At 37.7% G+C, this 25327-nt stretch overlaps 1 protein-coding gene across 1 annotated transcript in view; it reads right to left on the reverse strand.

Moving 5' to 3' along the window:
- DIAPH2 (diaphanous related formin 2) overlaps positions 1-25327 on the reverse strand; it is a 724307-nt gene that overhangs the window by 126171 nt on the left and 572809 nt on the right. The window contains exon 27 of the mRNA XM_055121637.1: positions 13441-13536. Within this exon, the coding sequence (XP_054977612.1) occupies positions 13441-13536 (96 nt within the window). The remainder of the gene's footprint in view (positions 1-13440; positions 13537-25327) is intronic.

The raw sequence follows: 25327 nt of genomic DNA on the forward strand, positions 1-25327 counted from the left end.
CATCTTCCTTTCCTTTAGAAATGAGTCACACTATTTAATCAAAACTATATAAAACAACTGAAAAAAGACTTAAATTGCTATGAATAGTACTTTTCTTCACATTAGTCCCATGCAACATAATTTCTATGGAATGTAACATTTAAATCATACTCTTAATGGTTTTTATAAACTCAATTATGTTGGCACATCATTTCTAAATTGTTGATCCTCTTGGTGCTTTCATAGTGAACTAAATGCTATCTGTCCGGTAGGTACATAAAATCAATTTAAAAATTGGGCAATTAAATGAAGTCTATATAGCAGAAATATTTTTAAAAGTCCTTTTACAATTTAAGAATGTTTAATTTCAACTATCTGATGCTAGTATAATAAAATTAAAACCCCAAAATATTATGTACTAAACAGAGTAGCCTCCCATTTTTCCATGATTACAGTGGTACTTACAACATAATGGAGATAAAACCATAAAAATAATTGAAAAATCATTTTATCAATACAAATTCACAGTTTACTCATTCTGATGAAACTTCCCTTTGAAGACTACCCAAATAAATTAGGAATTGAAGTAAATATTAGGAGTCCAAACCTATCTGTTTAGGAATGATTGAAAATGTTGAGAATGTCCTTCTTGTCTTTTCTTAAAGGATAAGAGGAAGGGAATTATAATCAGAAATTTTATTTGAAGTCACACTGTAAAAATGCCTCAGTAAATTTGTTGAGCACAAGGTTCCCAGTAGTCTGTAACCCACCCTTAATAAATATGTGCTTTCTTGACCTGAGGTGATGGTTTGATCCACTGCCAGCATCACATATTGTCCCCAGAGAGCACCAAGAGTGATCCCACACCTCAGAGTCAGGAGTAAGCCCTGAGCACAGGTGAGTATGACTCAAAAATAAGGAAGGAAGGAAGGAAGGAAGGAAGGAAGGAAGGAAGGAAGGAAGGAAGGAAGGAAGGAAGGAAGGAAGGAAGGAAGGAAGGAAGATTTTGGAAGGGCTGGGGCTTATTTTGCAGACTACTAACCCAGGTTCAATCCCCAGGAACCCATTTGATCACCGGGCCCATCCAGGAGTGAGCCCTCAGTGCAGAGACAAGAATAAGTCTTGAGCACAATGGGTAAGCCTCTAACCTGGCAAAAAAAAGATGAATTTTTGAAATCCATCATCTTCCCAAGTGAATAAAACTCTGTACATCTACCTTTGTCTACTGAGAGGTGAGTACCGAAACCTGGACTTGATCACACGATCATAGAATAATTCCAAATATTTGAATATATTATATTAGTTTATTAGAAAATGTCATGAAATTATATACCTTTGATAAACAGTTAAAGTTACCTAAAAATCTAATAAGCTTTATAACTAGAATAAAAATGGCATCCATGTATAATTGTATTAACTTTTCATAATAAAGGCGGTACCCATGTATACTTTTATTAACTTTCCAAACATTCATATGAAAATTATGTCGTTCCTTTTGTGATATTTTCTTATTTCTATGTGAGATATATATGCATATATAAAGAGAGAGAGCAAGAGCGAGAGAGAGAGAGAGAGAGAGAGACTTTGAATAATGCAAGAAATTAAAAAATTCTTTTCAGTACCCAGAGAATACCATACTGTTTGCTACTATATCCTTGCAAGAGAAACAATGACAGACCAGTAAACCCAGAAATCATAAACTAAAACATCAAGCAAAAAGGAAAATAGCATCCTATATTCTAGAAGTCCCTCAATTCAAATCCTTAGAATACTCTAAAGAATTAGATAAAATCCCCTAGTCTACAGAAAGATCTATTTTACTGAGTAAATCTGTGAGAAAGCTCAAAAAGCAATTAATTACTTAATGGTATTCTAAGGAGATTCACTAACTCCTGTCTATTTTTCCTGACTTACAGAGGATATTTATAATGACCCAAGAGAAGTTAAGTAAATTTTAAACAAAAGGCTGTATTTTCTCTAGAAGCTTTTAGGAATATTGTTCGTAAACAGTAGGAATTGAACATACTTCAATATGAGTTGTGGTTTACAAAGAGATCAGTGTCAAATGCAAGTGCATTTAATGTCAAATGGACATCAGAATAAGAGTAGTGACACATGGTTATATTTGTTTTTTCAAATCAATTCAGCATATTTCTTCACTTGTCAAGCCAAAACATTTCTGAACAGAAAAGTCATATAAAGAGACAAATGATACTTGAGTTTGCCATAAAGCATCTCAGCTTTAATAGAACTTCATTTATAATAATGTAAAAAAAATCTATTTTCTTTACCCAGTCAATTCAAATTTAAAAGAGTTTTAGGTGTACTACATAGACAAGGCTTTTGGATAGATTTAAATTTTTGTGATAATTGCAAGTATTCAACAAGTAATTACCAAGCCCATATATTATACTGGGTTATATGCTAATACTAAACATAAAACACAGTCTTTTAACAGTATAATACAGTTAAATATCTCATAGTATCTTAACATAGTATTTTAACACTGTGTATTGATGGAGTGATAGCACAGCAGGTAGGGTGTTTGCTTTGCACTTGGCTGACCTGGGTTAGATTCCTCCATCCCTACTGGAGAAGCAGGCAAGCTACTGAGAGTATCCCGCCCTCATGGCAGAGCCTGGCAAGCTCCCCGTGTCGTATTCGATATGCCAAAAACAGTAACAACAAGTCTCACAATGGAGACATTACTGGTGCCCAATAGAGCAAATCGGTGAACAACAGTGGGATGACAGTGCTACAGTTCAGTGCAGTATTATCTGTATCTTAAAGAAAGTTGACATCGATAGAAACCTCAAGTGGCTTCCTGGATTAGGTGAAATTCTGTGTTAGGTTCAAGTTCTCGAGACTCCAGTTTCACAATGCAAATCAATGAATAATAGAAAAACTTGAAACTCAAGGTGTTACTGTGGACCTACCTTATTGAAGATAGACACTACCTTCTTCTCTTCTTGACCTTTCACTACTCTCATTTGAAATCACACAAGAAACCAAGGTACCAAAATGAAGTACCGTACTTGCCTTGTATATACAAATTCAAATTGTAATCACAAAAATGAGTCCAAAGGTTTTGTTAGGGTGGAAGTGAGTGAGTGGGACATGGACAGATGATAATCAAGATGATCTTATTGGTTATTGTAAAGCTCAATTAGATGGGGTGTAGCAGGTCAGATAGCAAAAACAGTGCAGAGGTGGGATAAGTACAATATAAATGCTGGATACGTTTTTCTCCCTCTTTCCACACAGACAGAAAGTAAGAATTGGTGAGAACCAAGCATCGAGTGGCAAGGCAGGATGCACCAGGCACTGAGCAGCGCAATTCTGACTGAGCAGAATCCATTCAGAAGACAACACACGGAAAGAGGTGGGTGAGCTGGATGCTGCCAATGATGACGAAAGGATGCTTAATGCAGGGACTGAAGCCACAATCATCTCTCTTGCATGTCACCAACCTGGGTTTGATCCCTTGCATTACATATCCCTTGCATTACATACACAGGCAGGTAGATAGGGAAAGGCCCTTGGCAAGGAAACTTAGATTAACAAAGACTCTGGGGAGGAGAATCCTGAGACTGACCCACCCTGTGGATACAGAAAACAGTAAGACCTTCACAGACCCTGAAGAGGCTGGACCCCTCCCCAAGAAGTTCCTCGAATTCCCTCAAGCTCTCCCTTAATCTGATTAAAATGTGATCCAGCCTAAAGAAGACCATCACTACTCCCAGACTCCCTGGTAACCTCCTTAGCAACGGACTTTTACCTGGGAAGAAGCCCCCACGCGGGGGCAGGTTGAAGAAACCCTATAAAAGACACCTTGAACAAAGGAAGGGTGCGCATATATGCTGCCTGAGCCCATGTGCTGCCTGTGCCCACGTGGCCGAGCACATGTGTAGCCCGCATCTCCCCTCTTGAGATGTGTACTTTCATGCTTTCGTGTCCAGTGCTAGGATGTGTGTAGAGCTCTCTCCATCCTCGGAGAAGCCCGCATTCTTTCTTGAGCGATTATTCTTACTATTCTCTCTCCCACTTTATCCCTTCCTCCTTCCCTCAGAAACCTCTAAATAAAATCTGTTTACTTCACTGCTTGTCTACTCCGGAAATTCTTTTCCGTGAGCGAGACAAGAACCCAGTAACCCTGGGTCCCAGGTGGTAGAGGTGGTTGGGGAGAAAGTGACCATCTTTCTCTTCCCTGCTTCATGTAAGTCACCCTGGGGCCCACCGACATCAATATGGTCCCCCAACCCTGCCAAGAGTGATACCTGAGTGCAGAGCCAGGATCAAGCTCTGAGCACCCCTTGGTGTGGGTGGCCGCGGTCTCCCCTCCCCCTGCAAGAATTTTAATGCAGACCAAATATTTAGTACAGACTGAACATTGAGTGCAGAGAAATGAATGTTTAATGCTGACAGCAAAGGTGGTAACCAGCAAGCATTAAGTGAGTCTGCCATAGCTAATTAGACCTGCTAGAGGCAAGCGGCAAATGGCATAGGCAAGTGGCCTGAGCTAGAAGCAACAAGAAAAAGCATGGATTTACTGGTGATGGAGAATGGGCACTGGTGAAGGGATGGGTTCCCGAACTTTGTATGAGGGAAGCATGAGCACAAAAGTGTACAGACCTGTAACTGTACCCTCATGGTGACTCACTAATTAAAAATAAATAAATTTAAAAAATTAAAAAAAAATAAAATAAAAATAAAGTAGCATTCCCTAACTAAAATATATATATATATATATATATATATATATATATATATATATATATATATATATATATATATATATATATATATATATATATATATGGAGGACCAGAAGTGATTAGGAAGAGCTACAATGGGGATTGCCATCCCAGAGATGAAAGCTCTTGTTTCTTTGTTAGTCCGCAGAGATACCAACATGGGCTGTTAAATAAAGGCCTGTAACACCAAAGACATCTGGTGGTCTGTGTGCTATTTTTACACACTGGACTAGAAGTTATTCACTATTGGCTTTAACAGTTTCACAAAAGCTGGGGGTGGGGGATGGAATGTGTAGGATATACGCTCATTTTCAGATAAAAGGAGCTGCCTTTGGCCACTGGTATAGAAGTGAAATTCTGCTGGAGAGGAACAGAGTTTACAATTTCGTTCCCTTTTTAGAAAGACATTGATTGAATGATGCACTATTGAATACTGAGAGAGATTAACGCATAACCACTGCCACCACTAAGAACAATTTCCCTTTGTGAAAAACTTTTGGTATTTAAGATAGTTTGATGAATACCTTGCTAATTACTCTGGCAGCAAAGCTGTGTTTACTCAAATTAAGGGCAAAAATTGGCCACCCCAGAACAAGTCTTTAGCAAGAGGTTAATTTTGAGGGAGAAGCCCAGAAGGAAGGTCAAAGGTCCTCTGAAAGATTCATGTGTAAATAATGCATTGATTCATGTGTAAATAATCCCTTTGTACCAGCTAAGATGTCATCTACAAAGAAGGCAATTTAAATTTGCATGCTTTGTTTTCCTGTGCCCTTTTGAGCAACCTTTACATCTAAACCTTCCTCTTTACCACACAGTCCTCAGTATTAGATGAAATTATATATATATAACCAAGTGGAGAGGTAGAGTTTACCACCATTACAGGAAATAGAAATACACAGATTATAATAAATGTGTCTTTGCTTTTTCTCTTATCAATATGACTTATACTTGTTTTACCATTTGTCTAGCTTCTGAAGAAACCAGAGACATGGGAATAATTCTTTTATGCCCCTACAGTTGGTACCTTGAAGCTTAGATGCAGGTTTCCTGATCATTTTCCTGAAGTTTTATAAATAAGCAAGAGAAGCTGATGGTTTTATAAGCTTAAGTACCAACAACATCGTGTCTACATTTTTATTTTGAGGTGGGGGTAGTGTATGTATATCTTTGACAAGAATTAAAACTTCCTAGAGAAATATACCACTGCATAAACATTGATTGTCCTAATAAGCACAGCGGGTAGGACATTTGCCTTGGATGCAGCTGACTCGGGTTTGATTCCTCCATCCCTCTTGGAGAGCCCAGCAAGCTACGGAGAGTATCCCACCCACACAGCAGAGCCTGGCAAGCTACCTGTGGCGTATTCGATATGCCAAAAACAGTACCAACAAGTCTCACAATGGAGATGTTACTGATGCCCACTCGAGCAAATCGATGACAATGGGATGACAGTGACAGTGCCAGTGCTACAATATGTCCCACATTCTAATACCTAAATAAATCTTTCTGGGTAGCCACAATAGCTCAATGGGTTGGAGCACATGCTTATTAGTATTTTACCCCTTGCAAGGCATGTCTGTCCAGAGAACCATTGGGAGCAACCAGAAGCAGCTCCTGAGAATTGCTGGCATTGAAATTTACCAGCTCTCAAACCAAAAATAAGTTAATAAAAAGAAGACTCTTCCTAAATTAATTTTCTCATTGAAATGAACTGATATTGACTTTAACTCCTACTGCTCTGCAGAACATCAGTGAGATAAAGTGCAGCCAAGCTGATTCTGTTGTAGAACAGATAAGGAAAGTGATTGTAATTTCTAATAAGAATATCATCAAAGTTTGCTCAGAACAATTCTGCATATAAGTAAGCATAACTGGTCTACATTCAGCGTGTTCTCTAGTTGTCAAAAGATAATTGAGGATAGGCTACATAGCGATGCTCTTTCTAGCTGCTGGAATGTAATCCTAGATCTTATTGAGTCTGCTTCCAAAGCAAATTTTAAATTTCATAAAAAAAATGATATAACACAGGTATATACTTCATCAAGTTTCTTAAAGTAGTGATGATTAAAATGACATTAAGTGGTCCCAAATTTTAAAAGCTTTTTAGAATGGAATTGATGTCGGCAGGCAGGCAGATAAGGCAGGCCCCAGGGGATTGGCAGTAAATTTCCTAAACAGGAACAGCTCTGAAGTTGGGAAAGCCAACCTTGCAAAGAACAGGAACTAAGGCCTGATAAGCCCCTCACCCTGAGGAGATTGGAAACCTACCCAGGAAGGAAATTCCTCAAATACCCTGGACCTCTCCCCTAATCCAATTACCTTGAGTGATTCAGCCCAGAGAAGACTTTAGAACATTCCAGACCAAGACATCCTGAGAAGATACCCTATCAAAGTCACCTTGAACAAAGGAAGGACACGGGGATATGCTGCCGGAGCCCATGTGATGCTTGCGCCCACGTGGGCGAGCATATGTGGTACATGTCACCCGCATCTCCTCTACTGAGATGTGTACTTTCATACTTCCGTGTCTAATGCTGGGATGTGTCTAGAAGCTCTCTCTGCCCTTGGAGAAGCCACCTTTCTCTCGAGCGCATCTCTCTCTCTCTCTCTCTCTCTCTCTCTCTCTCTCTCTCTCTCCCTCCCTCCCTCCCTCGCTCCACACCTTTAAAAACCCTCCAAATAAAATCTATTTACTTCACTGCTTGTCTGCTCCTGAAATGCTCCTGAACTTCCTTTCTGCGAGGTGAGACAAGAACCCAGTAACCCTGGGTCCTGGGTAGCAGAGGCGGATGGGGAGAAAGTGACCTTCTGTCTCCTCCCCACTTCACATTACCTCACCTGTGGGGCCCAGCAACATCAGAATGTAGTCTGATTGTGATGCAGAAACAGTGGTGGCAAGGTTCTATATTCACCCACAGAACCGGGATTCCCAGGTTCCCTGAAAGCTAGCCTGGTTCCAAAGGCTGACTGGATTTTATAATTGATACGTGGTTGAGAGGCCTAGAAAAGTGTGGGTTGTGATTTGTTCTGAAAGGTATTTTCCAATACTTAGTGTCTTTTTTTCCCCTTTTGCTACTTCCGGTCCTCTATATATTATGAATGATTAATTATACCTTCGGCAGAGCCTGGCAAGCTCCCCGTGGCATATTCAATATACCAAAAACATTAACAAGTCTCACAAAGGAGACGTTACTGGTGCCCGCTCGAGCAAATCGATGAACAGTGGGATAACAGTCCTACAGTGCTACAATTATACCTTCTAAGTTATGTTATTCTCTTTCTGATACATGAAAGTAGGAGTGGGTTTCTCATGAGCTTCTTATGTTTTCTTCTTCTTAAGCTGTCCTTTGTTCACAAGCCAAATGATATATATTCTGTTTTCTTGTTTATTTCTTCATACTGTTTCTCTTGTGTGTTTGTTACTTATCTGGAAATTCTCAACTCAAGTAACAGTGAACTACCTAAATTAAATATCCATCTATGACTGAGAACCTTTTATATTAGTACCAACAAAAGGGTTGAGAAAGAATTATTTACCCAATTCATATATGATAAATCTATACTAAGCTGTTAAGGGAAACTGAGATACTCCTTTGACTATCACACATGAGAAAAAAGTTCATATTCTAGGGATGCATAGGAGAGAGGGAAGGGGATACATGAAGACACTCTAACTTGTGCTGCTCAAGCACATAATTCTGTATCACTGTATCACTGTCACTGTATCACTCTCATCCCATTGTTCATCGATTTACTCAAGCAGGAACCAGTAATTTCTCCATTCGACCAAGCCCTGAGATTTTAGCAGCCACTCCTTACTCGTTTTTCCCAGAGATTGGAGACTCTTTTCAGGGTCAGGAGAATGAGACCTGTTATTGATACTGTATTTGGTGCCTGCTTGAGCAAATCAATGAACAATGGGACAACAGTGCTACATAATTCTGTATCATTTCAAAATATAAACATTGCATTGCAACTTTATCACAGGACTAACATTCAAGTTGTGCCAAATAGAATGCAAGCTCTCTGAGGTTAGTGTCATCCTTGGGGATATATTCTCATTATTTGTTGAGTGGCACGAAAGCGACAACAAATTGCTCAACTCTGGTTGGGGTAAATGCTACCTATACCAACAGACTTACACCTATGCAGTAACAGTCCCCAAATCTTAGTTCCCAGTGCCATCCCAATACTGACCCAACGCCTTTAAAACATTCCCATGGTGAATCCCATTCAATTAAACTCATAAACCTACTTTTTTTTTTTCTGAGTCCTAACTACTGGTTTTCCCTTAAATTAACTCTTTTAATTTGTAATGACAATGTAACCCAAATTTATCAGTCACACTCCAATACATCAAATGTCTTAATATATAGCTTTGATCATGGTATTTTACAGCTTTAAAAAACCCACCAAAATCTATTGTCCAAGGAATTTTATTCAATGGGATCAGAGAGATAGTGCATTGGTAAGGCACATGTCTTGCACACGGCTAACTCAGGCAGGGGTGATCCCTGAATGCACAGTAAAAAGTAAGCTCTGAACACCAACAATATGTGCCCCCCCAACCCAACAAAACAAAACCACAACAAAAGAACCTTATGCTACTAATTTAGTCTCGGTTAAGCACTCTAACATGTGATTATCTACCGATTTTTTTTGCAACTCTATCTCTATATACTTTTACACTTCATACGTCTGTATTATTACTGGCTGAATAACTACATTTTCCCTCATATTATTGGCATTTTCTCACAACTATATTTTTCTTAGTGGCATTAAATATGACTAAAACCCCACTTATCCTCACCTCTAATTCCCACTGCTGAAGTCCATGCACAATTTTCAGTTGATTTTTTTCCTTCATAATTCTTGCTCTTTTATACCCAATAAGGCCCACAATTTCTCTCATGCTGAACTATCACAGTATATTACTAAAACCTCTGTATGATTAATTATTGTCTGACTTTTTCTGTAGTCTTTTTGTACTTAATCTTTCTGACAAGACTGAAGGGTCTTATAATTAAGAAAATGTTATCTTAATTATTTCTTCATTTTTCATCCCAAGAAATTAGTGAATGTTTAAGGGGTTATTTCCTAATTTTTGAATTTGACATCACCAAAACTATAATCTGAGGTAATATTCAGTCATGAGGCACTAGCTCAAACATAGTGATCACTTGTCATCATCTGTGTACATTCTGACATTTTGGGGCATGCACAACGCAAGTTATTAACACTTCCAATCTCACTCCTGATATGGTAGTGTCCTCTGAAATATCTTCTGGTGACTTTAACTGAAATAGTTTACTCAGTCTTGGCCAGGGACAATATGTGAGAGCTCTTTCTGAATGTGGTACCTTTTAAGGAGGGACATAGGCTCAGTAAGGGAGATTTATAATTTAGGGAAATAATCACAAAATTTTTCAGCATTTTGAATTTCTCATGGAGAATACAGACTCACTTCATTTTGTTTACAAAAGAAATTAAAAATACTGCAATTAGAAGTACAATTGCAGAGCTCTGTATTTTACACTCTGTAATTTCCATCTATAAGTAATAACTGAGATAGTAAGCAGAGATAACGATTGCAAACACTTTGCTGTTTCCAATTGAGTCTGACTTCAGATTTTTGGTGGCTATTTCCTTATTTTAGTTTACTTGGAGAAAATAACCTTATTTGTAATTTTGCTTTTCTGTTTTTAATCTCATTGTGTTTGAAATAGAGGTTAGAGGAGAAGAATAAAGAAGCCAGTGTTGAACACGGAAAGGATAACAATAAAAAAAAAAAGTTAATGAGATTTTAGAAAAGAACCAAATAAAGGCTCAGAAAAAGTACAAACAAAAACTACAAAGAAAGATGATTAGCGGAAGTCAGAAAGAAACAAACAAAATTGGAAAAGTCCCAAGTTCTAGGGCTCCTGGAGAGAGACAACAGCACTGTAGCACTGTAGCACTGTCCTCCCATTGTTCATTGATTTGCTTGAGCGGGCACCAGTAACATCTCTATTGTAAGAATTGTTGTTACTGTTTTGGCATATAGAATATGCCATGGGTAGCTTGCCAGGCTCTGCCATGCGGGCGGGATACTCTCGGTAGCTTGCCGGGCTTTCCGAGAGGGACAGAGAAATTGAACCGGGGTCGACTGCATACAAAGCAAACGCCCTACCCGCTGTCTTATGGCTCCAGTTCAGAGAGACAACTAGACAGAAGAAATTCAACGGATCTGTCAGCTATTTGCCTGCTTTCCCTGCTTCCTCACGTCAAGTCACCATCTGCTGATAGTCCAAGAAGATTTGCCAACCATAGCTGCAGTTTGTTTCCAAGTAATGTTTTACCTGTGGACATTTGCATTGGCTGCTGCCACTTGAAATAAATGCTAGGGCTGAATGGGCTGCTATGTTTGACACTATGTATTCATGGAAGATGCTCTAGCTACAAACCAAAGGAGAACTTGATTTTGATGACTTGGAATCAGTATTATGAAATAAATAATGCAGTTTGTAAATATAGTCCTCGCATTTTACAGTAGAAAATATTGTAGTGCCCTGAATACTAATCTCATATAAACCCCCAAAAATGACTTCTCTCTCATTGTACTACCTCTCTACAGTCATAAAAAGTGTAAGATTATTCAGATACTGGCCTTAGAAAATGTATTTTTAAAGTAAACATCCCAGAAAGATTATCATGGTTATTGTATGCTATTAAATAACATGTTTTTACTTTACTTTTCAACTGCCTAACATAGAACGTAATTGATATAAAGTGATTTTTTTCATTTTGCCTTTCACACTTCTATTAATGTACTGGTGTTGAAGAAAGAGCAGTAAAGGTTATCTAACAGCAAAGGTAAAAGAGGCAAGGAAGAACATTCTTATTTCATAAAGACTAATGATAAATGAATTACTGCCTCAGAGTTACATTTAAGTAGTGCTCCTAACATTCTGCCACATGTATCACTTTTAAAAGTAATATGAATACACAGATGTCAATTTAATTGTCTTTCTAATCTTTCACATTTATTTTTTCCAGTTTTAGGGTCATATCTAGCAGTGCTCAAGGGATTATATATAAGCCATGGATAAAACTGGGGTCAGTGACATGCAAAGCAAGTACCTTATCTCCTGTCCTATCTCGCCAGCCCAATCTACTGTTTTTTTGTCTTACTCTTTCCTTTCTTACCATCTTCATTTTACCTTCGATGTCTTCAGATACATGATGTCATCATACACTCCAAACAAAATCCTTTTTCTCAACTAAATCTTACCTTTAGGCTAAGCTACTCATTGTGGTCTCGCTAAATGGTGAGAAAGATGAATACAGCTTACACCATTTTCGACCATGAATTTCACCATTGTCAAAAGCTGAACATAGCTGCACTGATTCCATTTCTTTTGCTGGTCTAAGTGCAATGGTTTTTGAGAGCTACCAATTTCTAGTACAAATATAGTATATCGTTTGAATTGTGCACTGTCCAAGGAAAATCTTATTAATTTAGATTAATTGATATTGGGGCTGAAGAGATAGTACAAGAGGTATAGTGCATGTGTTGCACATGGACAACTTGGGTTTGATCCCCAATATCCCAAAGCACTGTCAGGAGTAATTTCAAGTGCAGAGTAAGGAGTAACCCCTGGCTTTGCCTGTATGGTTCAACCCCACCATCAAAATTAAGTAGTATTAACATATTAATTCTTACTTTCCTTTTTAAAAACTTGCTTTCCAACATAACATTACAGCCCATGAGAAAACTTTTACAATTAACGAACTCAGTTTATCCTCCTACTTCAAGAAATATATAAACTTAAAATATAAAAATTGCCCTCAAGAAAGTAGGAAGTTTGGTTTAACTTAGATTACCCTGAATGGAGCTGCCATTTACCTTAGCCATAGGGTAAGATCAGAGATGGTAGTTTCTGTAGTTTCAGTTCAGGAAAGGAGGTAGTTTGTTTCTTTTATGTTTTTCTCCGCTTGAGATCAACTTTTGAGTGTTGATCAAAAACATAAAAATATGTCCCAATTCTAAGGTACTTTGGGGGATCATGAATTAGCCTTCCTTTTCTCTTTTTATTAACATGGAAAATGGAGTGTGGACTAATCCCATACTGCAATATGCAAACAAAGCTAAAACGGCTTCGAAAAAAATAATGTTTCTTACATATAAAACAGATAGAAGGAAACTAATGTGACATACCTATGAATATTTACTTAATGATTTAATTACATCTATGAACTTCATTCAAATCACATGTTCTTAAACCAACAATTTAAAGTATCTAATATTAAATGCAGCAGGAGTACTTCTTTCTGATTTTTTAAAACTTTTTAATTGAATCACTGTGAGATAGATCCTTACAAATCTATTCATGATTGGATTTCAGTCAGACAGTATTCTAACACCCATCTCTCCACGAAGGGACATTCCCTAGCACCAGTGTCCCCAGGTTCCCTCCCACCCCCACCCCAACCCCTGCCCCCTGCCTGCCTATTTCTGATGTTTTTTTAAAAAGCATAGTTATTGAAGATATTGTTACTAGGTTGCAACACATGGTCACATACAAGTAGAATTCTGAGACATAACTTACAAACTGAGATCAACTGAAAAAAAAACTTTATGGAGAAACCTTCTGTTATTTTTCTTTTTTTGGTATTAACAATGAGCATTTATATTTTGTAGTAATGTAAGAACTGGTAAAGGTTTTACCTGAGCTCCTTGGAATTCGCTTTCTGCGGTCTCGGAAGGCTGCACCTGATTGCAGGGCTTCTAGAAGATTATCCATCACACCAGTCTCATCACCTTCTGGAGGAAAGGGGAAATCAGAATTAATTTTGGAACAATTAAAGTTAAGCTACAAAAAAAGGGGGAAAATATCCTTTCAGGTTGACACAATGAGACAAAATTAAAGACATATGTTTTAATATAATGGTTCTTCTCATCTTTAGCAACACAGTCTATTCTGTTATTAGGCATCAATAAGCAAAATTCAGCCAATTCTACTACTCTTTCAACTTAAAGGCTCTGTCATTTGTACCCTTGAAAACACACTCAGAACACAAATAAACAAAAATCAGCTGCTGCCACTGCCCTGTTAACATTTCTTGTAAGTGTGGGAGGCAGTCAGGTAGGGTTCCCTTGATCTTAAAGTCAAGGAAGTCATAAAAAACTAGAAATAGGGGCTGGAGCAGTAGCACAGCAGGTATGGTGTTTGCCTTGCATGTGGCTGAACCGGGTTCGATTCCCAGCATCCCATATGGTCCCCTTAGCACTGCCAGGGGTAATTCCTGAGTGCATGAGCCAGGAGTATCCCCTGTGCATTGCTGGGTATGATCCAAAAAGAGAAAAAAACAACAAACAACCAAAAAATCAAAAATAAAAAACTAGAAATATGTAGACACAAGATACATTCCGGGGCCAGAGCGATAGTACAAAACGTAGGGTGTTTTTGCCTTGCACGCGGCAGACCTGGGTTCGATCCCTGATATCCCACATGGTCCCCCAAGCACCATCAGGAATAATCCCTGAGTGCAGAGCCAGGAGTAATCCCTGAGAATCACTGGGTGGGCCACAGAAATAAAACAAAATTAAAAAAAAAAAAAAAGGTATATTGACAACTCAGGACCCAAACCAAACAGTGTCTGTGAGAGAGTTGGAGAGTTAAAAGTCCTTCTTGACAACGCCCTAAAAATGATCCTTCACCCAAGCTAAGACAGCTTGTAAAGTAACCACAGTCCCCAAATGCAGCTCGGTGGACTCCATTCTGGAGTTACCCATAGGTTTCCACTCTGGCTATGCAACTTCTTCCCATGCCATTACAGTGTGCTCTACTCTGGAGTTCCTTGTGCTGTCCTTTAGGGTACAAACTTCTTTGACATTGGGGGGTCTCCTTCTCTCTTTTTAGAAAAGTCCATAGTCTCCTTATAATTAGTAGCCATCCTTAATAAAAAATAGTTTTATAGTCTGTCTTCTCTGGAGAGATTCTTTTTTTTTTTTAACTTTTATTGAATGACCATGAGTTGTTACAAGCATTCATGTTTGAGTTACAATCTCACAATGATCAAACACCCATCCCTCCCCCAGTGCACATTCCCCACCACCAATATCCCGGGTATGTTCTATGGAGAGATTCTTTACTGTGACAGATCAAAACACAAGGCCTGAACTGTAGAGACTGGGAACAAATTTCTTTTATCAGTCCTGGTCTCCCTGTGTACATGGCTCCAAATATAAGATAAGAGATTCCAAAGCAAAAACAAACAAACAAAAAATCCACTGATCTGACTTAATGAAATTCCTAGTGTGATGTGATGAAGTGGGGTTACAACAAGGTTAAACACTGATTTTATTAATACCTTCAGCATTCCACCATACTCTATTATCTTAAAAGTCACTACTTGCAAAATAAATTTGCATTCAATGCCTACCAAATCCATATCCTTTACCCATCTCAAATGTTAACAATGCAGAAGATAAAAGGTGATCACATCATCTGAAAGGGTACATTTCACATTTGTGAGATATTAATCAGCCTCATCATCCCTTTTAGAATGCTGCTGTATCTCAAAACTTTTCCTATGGATTAAAAGTAATAAAAATTTATGAGCAGAGTGCTTGAAAATGCTTGTAAAAATGCCCAGTATAAGTTAATTCAAAATAGCTGTCCAACTGTTAGTATATTTGTCTATCTTGTTCAGCAGATTTTGGTATAATGGTTAACTCAAATACCTGTAAGATTTATTGGATTCTGCAGATGTCAATTGCCAGGAATTTGCTACTAGGGTGGACAATCTACTATGAACCGATCTAGCTGATGAAAAATAAATCTAGGGTGGACAATGTGTGCACTTTATGTATGGGTCTATGATAGAGGATATATACATATATGATATATATATATGAGATTCCAAATATATATATCCCCATATATATATGGGGAATTAAGGGATGATAAATTAAGGGACGATAAAGTGAGGAAACCAGAAAAAGCTAAAATCTGATGATGTTCAGATATCTTAGGTCTTCTTCAGTGTTATCATATACTGTTAAAAGAAGTACTCTACAACCAGATCTTGAACGGAAAATTAGAGAGACCTAAAGGTTCTCAGGTCTTACATTTATTTAAAATAGAAAAAAATAAAAGGGTGGTAGAATCTCAGAGAACGAGTAAGGGAATCTTGTACTTATAGGTACTAAATTTAGAGTTTCACAGCAAAAAGGGTTCACAAGGACAGAAGATGGTGGCGTCTCAGCAGCAGGCAGAAAAGCAAGCAGGCAGGCAGCAACTCTCAGCGCTCGGGTCAGCGGGGCTGAAGGGGTCATAAAATTTCTGCATGCGTGACTGTAACCATCTTTTAATATTTTCAAAAAGAGTGGATTAAAGTGGAACCAAACTGGCACCCGTGATGGAACACGGTATCCCGCCTGCACAGCAGAGCCTGGCAAGCTACCCGTGGGGTATTCGATATGCCAACAACAGTAACAACAAGTCTCACAATGTTACTGGTGCCCGCTCGAGCAAATGGATGAACAATGGGACAACAGTGCTACAAGTGTTCTTCAGGTCCAACTTGCACTACTGCAAACGTGGATCCTGGAGTTGAGGAGGCACCCAGGTTCCCACCATGGGGGCCCAGCTCAGACTACTTGCTGCTGGCAGGGAATCTCCACCGACATATCTCACCTGGACTAGTCTGTGTCACCAGTGCTGCCCGCAGCATGGCCACAGTGGCAGGGTGGGGTGGGGGGAGATGGGATTGGGGAGGGTGGGAGGGATGCTGGGTTTACTGGTGGTGGAGAATGGGCACTGGTGAAGGGATGGGTTCCCGAACTTTGTATGAGGGAAGCATAAGCACAAAAGTGTATAAATCTGTAACTGTACCCTCACGGGGGTTCACTAATTAAAAATAAATGAATTAAAAAAAAAACAAGCAACTCCCTCCCTCTACTCCCTCCCTCCCTCCTTCCTTCCTGTGATATACAGACTTACAAACTTTAATGATTATATTTCAGTCATACAATGATGGAATAGCCATCCCTCCACCAGTGCCTATTCTCTACCACCAATGTTCCCAGTATCCCTCTCCCAACTCCCAGCCATTCCCACCTGCTGCCTCTGTGGCAGGCACAATCCCTCTTCCTCTCTCACTCTCCTTTTTGGGAGTTATGGTTTGCAATACAGGTACTAAGTAGTTATCATGTTGGGTCCATAGTCTCCTTTCAGTACGCATCTCCCATCCTGAGTGGCCACAGCATGTTATGGAGGAAACTTGAGCACCAACTGTCTGGGGACCAAAAATGGGGGCCTGTGTCCCCTGGGCAGGTTATGACGAACTGGTGGTATGGCTCACCCAGACCGACTGAGCTGTGAATGATAGCAGCCTGGCTTCAGTCCTGGTCCCTGCAGGTGCCACGACTGCTACCGCCACTAGATCCCACAGGGCGCAGCACCATTTGGACATGGGGGTGTGGTGGGGGTCAGGTGGCAAGAGCATCAGCATCCTGATCCTGACACTCCGAAACTGCCACTTTGCCTCTGGTGGAGGGATGGGTATTGGAAAAATTCATCACTTAAACTCAATCATGGAGAGCTTTCTAATGGTCTACCTAACAGTGATTCATTTTTTAAAAAAGGGAATACTAAACTTTGCAGGAATATTTGAACTACGAACTACTATTTAGATAATATTTCGATAAAATACTTAATCAATGGGCTGGAGCGATAGCACAGCACTAGGGTGTTCGCCTTTCACGAAGCCGACCCGTATTTGATTCCTCTGGCCCTCTCGGAGAGCCCAGCAAGCTACCGAGAGTATCAAGCCCCCATGGCAGAGCCGGGCAAGCTATCCGTGGCGTATTGGATGTGCCAAACACAGCAACAAAAAAGTCTCACAATCGAGAGACATTACTGGTGCCCGCTTGAACGAATCGATGAGCAACGAGATGACAGTGACTTAATCAATAAATAATTGATATATTTTGCATGTGTTATCAGACTAAGTCTTAAATCTGTGTACTTATTTGACACATTTTATTTTACATGAGTTATATTTCAAGCACTCAATAGCTATATGTGCCTTGTAGCGATTATATTATTGGACAACACAGCAGTACGTGGTAGGAAGTGACTATAACAGAGAATGGAGAATGGCATGACAGAAGGCAGGTGAGGATTATGAGTATGCAATCATTGTCTGTGTAAGCTGATGAAGACCTGAAATAATGGAATAACGGAGTAAATAGAGATGATGACTATTAGGAAAGTATTAACAGACAATAAAATAAGACCTGGTTGGGAGAGCAATTGAGGGGAAATAAAGATTTTAGCTGACAAGACATGAACAGGCTTGATAAAATGTGATTGTTTTGCGATATTCAAGGAATACCTTTGTAGAGATATCTAGTAAATAGCTGTCAATATATATACGTTTGCTTTTATTTAAAAAAAATCTGTCAATGCAGTAAAATTGAAGATGTCTCTAAGATCCATATTCTAGAAAATTCTGTTTTCCTCAATGTAGAAGTCATTTTCCTAATCCTCCTACAATTAAAATGGAATATGAAAGGGAACAGTGAGATAGTTCAATGTGCTGAAGAGTATGCTTTGTTTCCAAGAAAGAGGCGTGGGTCGAAGACCTCATACCTCTTCCTGTGTGCATAGATCACTAACAGAAACAACACCCAAACACAGAAAAAGGAGTAGTGCTTGAACACACTGGGTGTGGTCCCCAAACCAAACCAATAATTTAATACCACAAATACACTGGATTACTATACATGTAGTATATAATGTTTTGGAGGACCAGAAGCCACTATAATATTAGATTTTTTTCTCTTTCCACTACAAAAGAACTAATACTTATCTCCGTGAGATGATATTGCTACTGTTGAGAAGGTTACATACTGCTCTGCTCTATGGAATTGTTAAAGAACAATTCAGTTCTTTGTAAACCTAACTGATGAACTGAAGAAACACAAGTTTCATTCTACCACTACTTTTTCATTTTCTTCATGATAAATTTCAATGTAGCTAAGAGATTTTTATAAAATATCTAAGCTTAAGGAATCAAAGTTTTATAAATATATTAATGAGTCAACTCATATTTAAGTTGATATTTCTAAATAAATGATGGTCAACGTAACAATGGAAAAGATTTTATCCTTTACATGAAATGAATTGAAGAAACTTGGATAAAAGAAAGGCATAGATTTTATTTTGTTTTTCCGTTCTCCAGAGGATTGGTTATTCAGTAGATTCTAAATGCCCACTGATCTCAATGCGCAGTATTAACATTTACCTATGCTGTGTTGACTTTATTTTCCCAGAAGATTTTGGTGCTACCATAGAATGAAATTATGATAAAGGATCCAAAAGGATAAAACTGAGAAAGTAAAGTCTATTCCCTCAATGGTTCTGGAAAAACTGTATAGCTATATGCAAAATAATTAAGCTAGATCCCATCTCACAATATACATAAAAGCTAAATCCAAAGAGATAGAAGGTTGGATGTTAGATCCCACAACATAAAATACACTGATATACAGGCAAAAATTTCTATGTAATTAGCTTCCATAATATACTCAGGGATTTGGCTCCAATGATAAGATAAATAAAAGTAAACTTAACAAATGGAATTACACCAACATAAAATCTTCTGTTGAGTTAAGAAAGCTATCATTATAGTCCTGAATGGGAGATAATGTTCATATACAATGCTTCTAACAGGGCTAATATCCAAGATACACAAGGAACTCATAAAACTCACAAGACAAAACAAAAAAAGAACATTTAAAAATGAGAGAAGAGCTGGAGAGAGCACTTCACCAAAGAAAATATACAGACATAACACAAGTGCATGCAAAATTTTCTCATTCCCACCTATTATTTGGGGAATTCAAATCAAAAGTACAACAGCTAGCACACCATATACCTGTGAGAATAACCTATACATCAAAGATCAAGTAGTAGTGAGAGTGTGGGGACAAAGGAATGGTAATGTATTATTAATAGGAATATAAACGGTTTCATCTCCTATAGAAGGCAGCCAGGAGATTTCTCAAAATATTAAAATCAGATCTACCAAATGCTCCAGTTATTCCATTTCTATAGAGCTAGCCAAATAGCACAATAACACTAATGTGCAAGGTGTTGAAACTAGCTTTGCAGCAATGTTTACAACAGTGAAGATTAGGAAACAACCAAAGTACCCAAAGACAGATGAATGAAAAAGAAAATGTGGTATATATACACAATGTGAATGAATGAAACTGAAGGATGCAATACTAAGTGAAAAAAAAAAGGAGAAAGACAAACCCTGGATGATCTATTTCACTTCTATGTGACATATGCATAAACAAAGCACTGGAGCAGCTAAAACCAATGGCAACAAATCCATGGAATCAGAACGCAGAGCTGTGGTTACCAGAGGGGAACTAGGGATCACAGGTAACATATAATTTGAAGAAGAAAATTTTTACCTCGAAAATATATACAGGATTATGAACTAGTATAACCTCAATTTAAAAAAGTGAAACAAAAGCTGAATCACCCTTAGAAAACTAAACAATTATCTGATTATCTGTAATCTGCAATCTAGTATGCCAATTGAAATCAATTTGGAAAGGGGTTTTATTCATGGGTGTTAAGACCATCAACATTAAAAAATAAGAGATGATTTGAAAATTAATATTATTTTAGGTGGGAGAGACAGTCCAGCAGGTAAGACACTTGTTTTACATGGGGCTGATTAAGATTTGATACTCAGTACCAAATATGCACTGGCCACTGCAAGGAGTGACTTCTGAGCACAAAGTCAGGAGTAAGCGCTGAGCACAGTGGGATATGGCTCCTCCCCCAACACAAAAAGTATTGTGGTATATTTATACTATATTCAGTGTGAAGGAGAGTAAGTAATCTTAAGAAGACCAGAAGTTTCTCATTGAAAAGCCTCTCAAATCTTTTTAAGACAGTAAGCATTGAAAGTAATATAAGAGAAATTTAACATGGTAATCACAGCTTTCAAACATATAAAGCTTGAGAGTTTACTCTTTATGAACCCTAAATCACTAATATCACTGAGATGAAATATCATCATTATAAAATTTCTAAAATGTATATTAATAAAATGCCAGTAATTTTCAAGAAAAAATAAAATCACCACTGAATAAATCAAGTATTTCTCTCTGTCCCTCAGTGCTCAGAAAAAATTGATGTGGAGACAATTCTCTATCTACTTCTCACATTTCTCTTCATTTATTGAGACAGAGAATTAATTGGCAGGTTATGTTCTGGGCTATGTTTTCAAGGATTTTTAAAAAAAATGGTTAACAGCCTTGAAATATATAGTCTCCCTCCAGAGCAGTTATCAGGAAGCTTTTCTTTCAGGACATTATATAACATTTGGATTCTCTTTGTTTGGATTCTGCAGAAATGCCAATGAGATACTGCTGTTTAACATCCGTTGAAATCCATTTTGGCGTCACTCTGTGGATGTGGAAAGCTCTCCTAACATAAAGCTCAAATGTCGCTTTTGTAGAATGCGTAACAGGATGCTTCTCAAACATCTTTTTTTGCAGGATGCCTAACAGAATGCATCTCAAACATCATTAGTTGTTGTAGAATGCATAACAGAATGCAGCTGAAACACCTTTTTGTAGAATGCATAACATTCTCTGTATTATGTAGAATGCACAGAATGCTTTTTGTCTGTGACTCAGGAGCCCTGTGTCTTCTGTAAGCACACTTGAACCTGGCAGCTGATATTTTAGCAGGCAAGGGAAAAATCTTTGACTCAATACATTTTTTTAAATAATACTCCAAGGCTTCCTTCCTTTTTGATAAGTCAGTACCAATGAAAACATTACATATTCCTCTTATAAAGTAACAGAACGGGAGACTAACACCCAAAAATAGTAGAGATAAGTACCAGGAGGATTACTCTACAGCTTGGAAGCTGACCTCACATGCTAGGTGAAGAAGCAGCTCTGATAGAGAAGGGATCACCAAGCAAAGGGTGCTAGGCGGGCTCACTAGGGATGGGAGATGCAGGCTGAAAATAGACTATAGACTGAACATGATGCCTACTTAATACCTCTGTAGCAAACCACAACACCCAAAAGGAGGGAGAGAGCAAAAGGGAATGCCCTGCCACAGAGGCAGGGTGGGGTGAAGGGGACAGGGTAGAGGTGGTGGGAGGGATGCTGGGACCATTGGTGGTGGAAAACGGGCCCTGGTGGAGGGATGGGTACTCGATCATTGTATGACTGAAACGCAAGCATGGAAATTTGTAAGTCTGCAACTTTATCTCACAGTGATTCACTGATAAAAAATAAATAAAACATTACACATTCCTCTAAGAACTTAAAAACCTGGTGTGTTGGATTGTTATATAAAAAGAGTTCATTACTTCTCCAAATAAAAGCCAATATTATAAGAATCCTAACAACTGTGCATAATGGCTTAATATATTCTTAAAGTGTTCTTGAGTTCTCAGTTAAGGTTTTAATAATTGAGCTGCTCAAAATTGAAGACGTTGCCATCAACCATTCATTTTGAAGTGTCCCAAACAAAACTGAGGGAGTTGCCATGAACCATTTATTTTGAAGTGTTCCAAAGCAAGAAAAGTATTTCTTATTCTCATTAAAGATTTCTTATTTTCATATAGGGTATGAAAACTATAATGCGTAAAAACATGTAAATGAAATCATTTTGAAAAATAAAACTGCTTTCAGTGGGCTCAAAGATATATGGGAAACATCATGAAACATATAACGCTTAAGTTAAGCCTCTGAAAATATTACATTTAAAAACTTGAATAGTTAGTCTTTTATTTTTCCTCCCATACTTTTCCTTTCTTTGTTTTGGGCCAGAGCCAGCAGTGTGAGACTCCCTAACACTGATAAATAAACAAGTAACACAATTTAGTTTCCAGAGACAAATATTCTGCATATAATTGAGCAAGGTATAGAGGCAAACTTTGGGATTATTGGTAAATGACTAAAATTTGTTTTGTGAGTCTGGAGTAAGTGGAATCTGAAATATAAGGTATTAATAATTAGAATACAAGAAAAATCAGTATTGGATTTAGTATTTTTTCATTATATTTTTTATGATACTGAGTAATGCCATGCTATAAGATGTCTGGATTTGTGAATAAGCAAAATCAGAGTATTCTTAACTCATCAAACAAGAGAGCACAATATAACTTCTTAGGGAGCTTAAAAAAAAGAAGGCTAAGATTTGACTAAATACTCTTACAATTCAATATGGAACAATGAAAGGTACTAGAGGTACTATGGTGAAATTAACTCATTGATTTGCTAAACCTTAACATCTATGAGTAAGAATACTAGTAATACCATATATAAATAAGAAATTAAAAAAGCAAATTATGTGGTATTGCATTATATCAACAAATATGACAAAAATCTGAGTAACTTTTATTACATTCCACAGCATCTAGAAAGCTTATAACTGATAGGAGTTTTCTGTTAGCTTGTAGTATAAGTGGAAATGAGTAGGGAATAGAGTTTTTGGTGTGTTGGAAAAACCAACAGATGGTAACTTAGATAATAGTCTACAAAGTTATTTATGGCCACGAGAAGTGTTTACAAAAACCAAGATATTATTCCAAAGAGATTAAAGAGGGTCATAAATAGAATGTATAAAATTCAGAGGGAAATCACGAAGGCAGATGCTCCTGTTCAGAAGAAGAACATTTTAAGAGGGAAAGAGAACACAGGAGCTTTGAAGAAATTACCAAAACCACAGGATGAGCTTGGGGCAGTATAGTAATTACATCATGCAGCAGTAGAAAATTTGGGGAAAAAAATGGTAAAAAAATACTTTCAAGTTGGAAGAGCAGGGGTTGTACACAGTGGTGTGCACCAGAAAGCAGAATTAATCTCACAGCAACTGAAACTACAGGGGAGCATGTTGGATAAGAGGGTTTCCTGCTTTTGGCTTTCTCATCTTGCCAGAACAGGTGTTTAATAGTTTCCTATCATTTATCATTTAACTTTTGATAACAATAATGTGTCTTGGTATCAGGTTATTTTGGATTATTAGGAACTAAGTTGTGAGAAAGTGGAAAACTAAGACCCACTTAGTAGATGATGACCTATGCTTAAGATGACCCATGCTACCTGTTAGACAGAAGGATAAACACAGTATCCAGAAAACTTATAATTAACACAGTAACATTTCTAAAGGTATATTTAGAAACAATTCCTCTATTGAGAAGCTGTTTGTGTCTTTCTAGTTCAAAGGCTATATGAGCCCTTGTAAAGAAAAGTTTATATATTTGTTGTTTCATTTTTACTCATTTAGAAAGTACTTCACCATCAGGTACTGTGTATTGTATGGTATGCATATGTGTTTGTGTAAAATATTGTCACAGAAGAGTCTGGTAAGCTCCCCATGGTGTCTTCGATATGCCAAATACAGTAACAATAATAGCTCTAATTCTCCTGAACCTGAAAAGGGCCTCCAATCGTTGGGAAAAATGAGTAAGGAGAGGATGCTAAAATGTCAGGGTTGGGATGAATGGAGATGTTACTGGTGCCCGCTTGAGTAAATGGATAAACAACAGAATGACAGTGATATAGTGATGATGAAGTAAATCAAGATATAAACTTCACAGTGATTACTACTCTTCTGTAACAATATTTATTTATGATTAGTGTTTCAGGTACATTCTGTCATGGGATAAATACCTTAAGAGGATCATGAGATAAATGGGTATTCTGCTCCAAACTTACATATGGTAAAGGTTGAAGTGATTGTACCCCCAAGAACATGGTACTTGCTACCTAAAACTGTAACAGGGGAAATGAATTGGTGAGTTAACGCTCCTAAATATATTTGCATCTTAAAGAGGAGCACGTTAACACAAATAAATGGATTTCCAATGATAGAGTTTCAGAGAGGAACATTTTTGGCCAGAGACATCTTGGGGCAGTTTGCCTATGGTAAGACATACTGATAGTTAAATGAAAGTTAAAAAATAATGCTAATAGGGGTGCTTGCCTTGTATCAAGAACCCAATTCAACGTAGGGAGGAACCCATGAGTACTGCTGGGTATAGGCCCCAAATCAAAAGAAGCACAATAAAACAAATAATGTCTATGCTTATTCATTATTTTCAGTCTACCTACAAGACTGAAAGAGGAAACATAGACATTCTATAAATAAGCACCAAATAAACCATTAATGCTAATGCTTATCAGAAAACCATTGTTGATAAATACTTCTGGTAAAATAACTCACATTCCATATTTTAAATAATTAATATTTCAAATATGCCTTTGAAACATTATGTTTCTTATTAGAATCAATCATTTAATATGGACATGAATTACTTGTGTAAAGAAGACAAAGCAAAGAATAAGCATGGAAGAAGTCAAATTTAACAAAGTTAAAATAACTTACTAAAATGATAAAACAGAGATGTTTTGGGAAGGTAGGAATATTGTCATTTACCAGAGTTTACTATATTTCATGCCCTGTTCTAAGAACTTTATGTGAAGTTTCTATACCCATCTATTTCCCAGGTAAAAAAACAGAGGCATATTTAGTTAAAATAAATTCCTCTGGGTG

This window comes from Sorex araneus, chromosome X, assembly GCF_027595985.1.
Source record: "Sorex araneus isolate mSorAra2 chromosome X, mSorAra2.pri, whole genome shotgun sequence".
NCBI classification, from domain to species: Eukaryota; Metazoa; Chordata; class Mammalia; order Eulipotyphla; family Soricidae; genus Sorex; species Sorex araneus.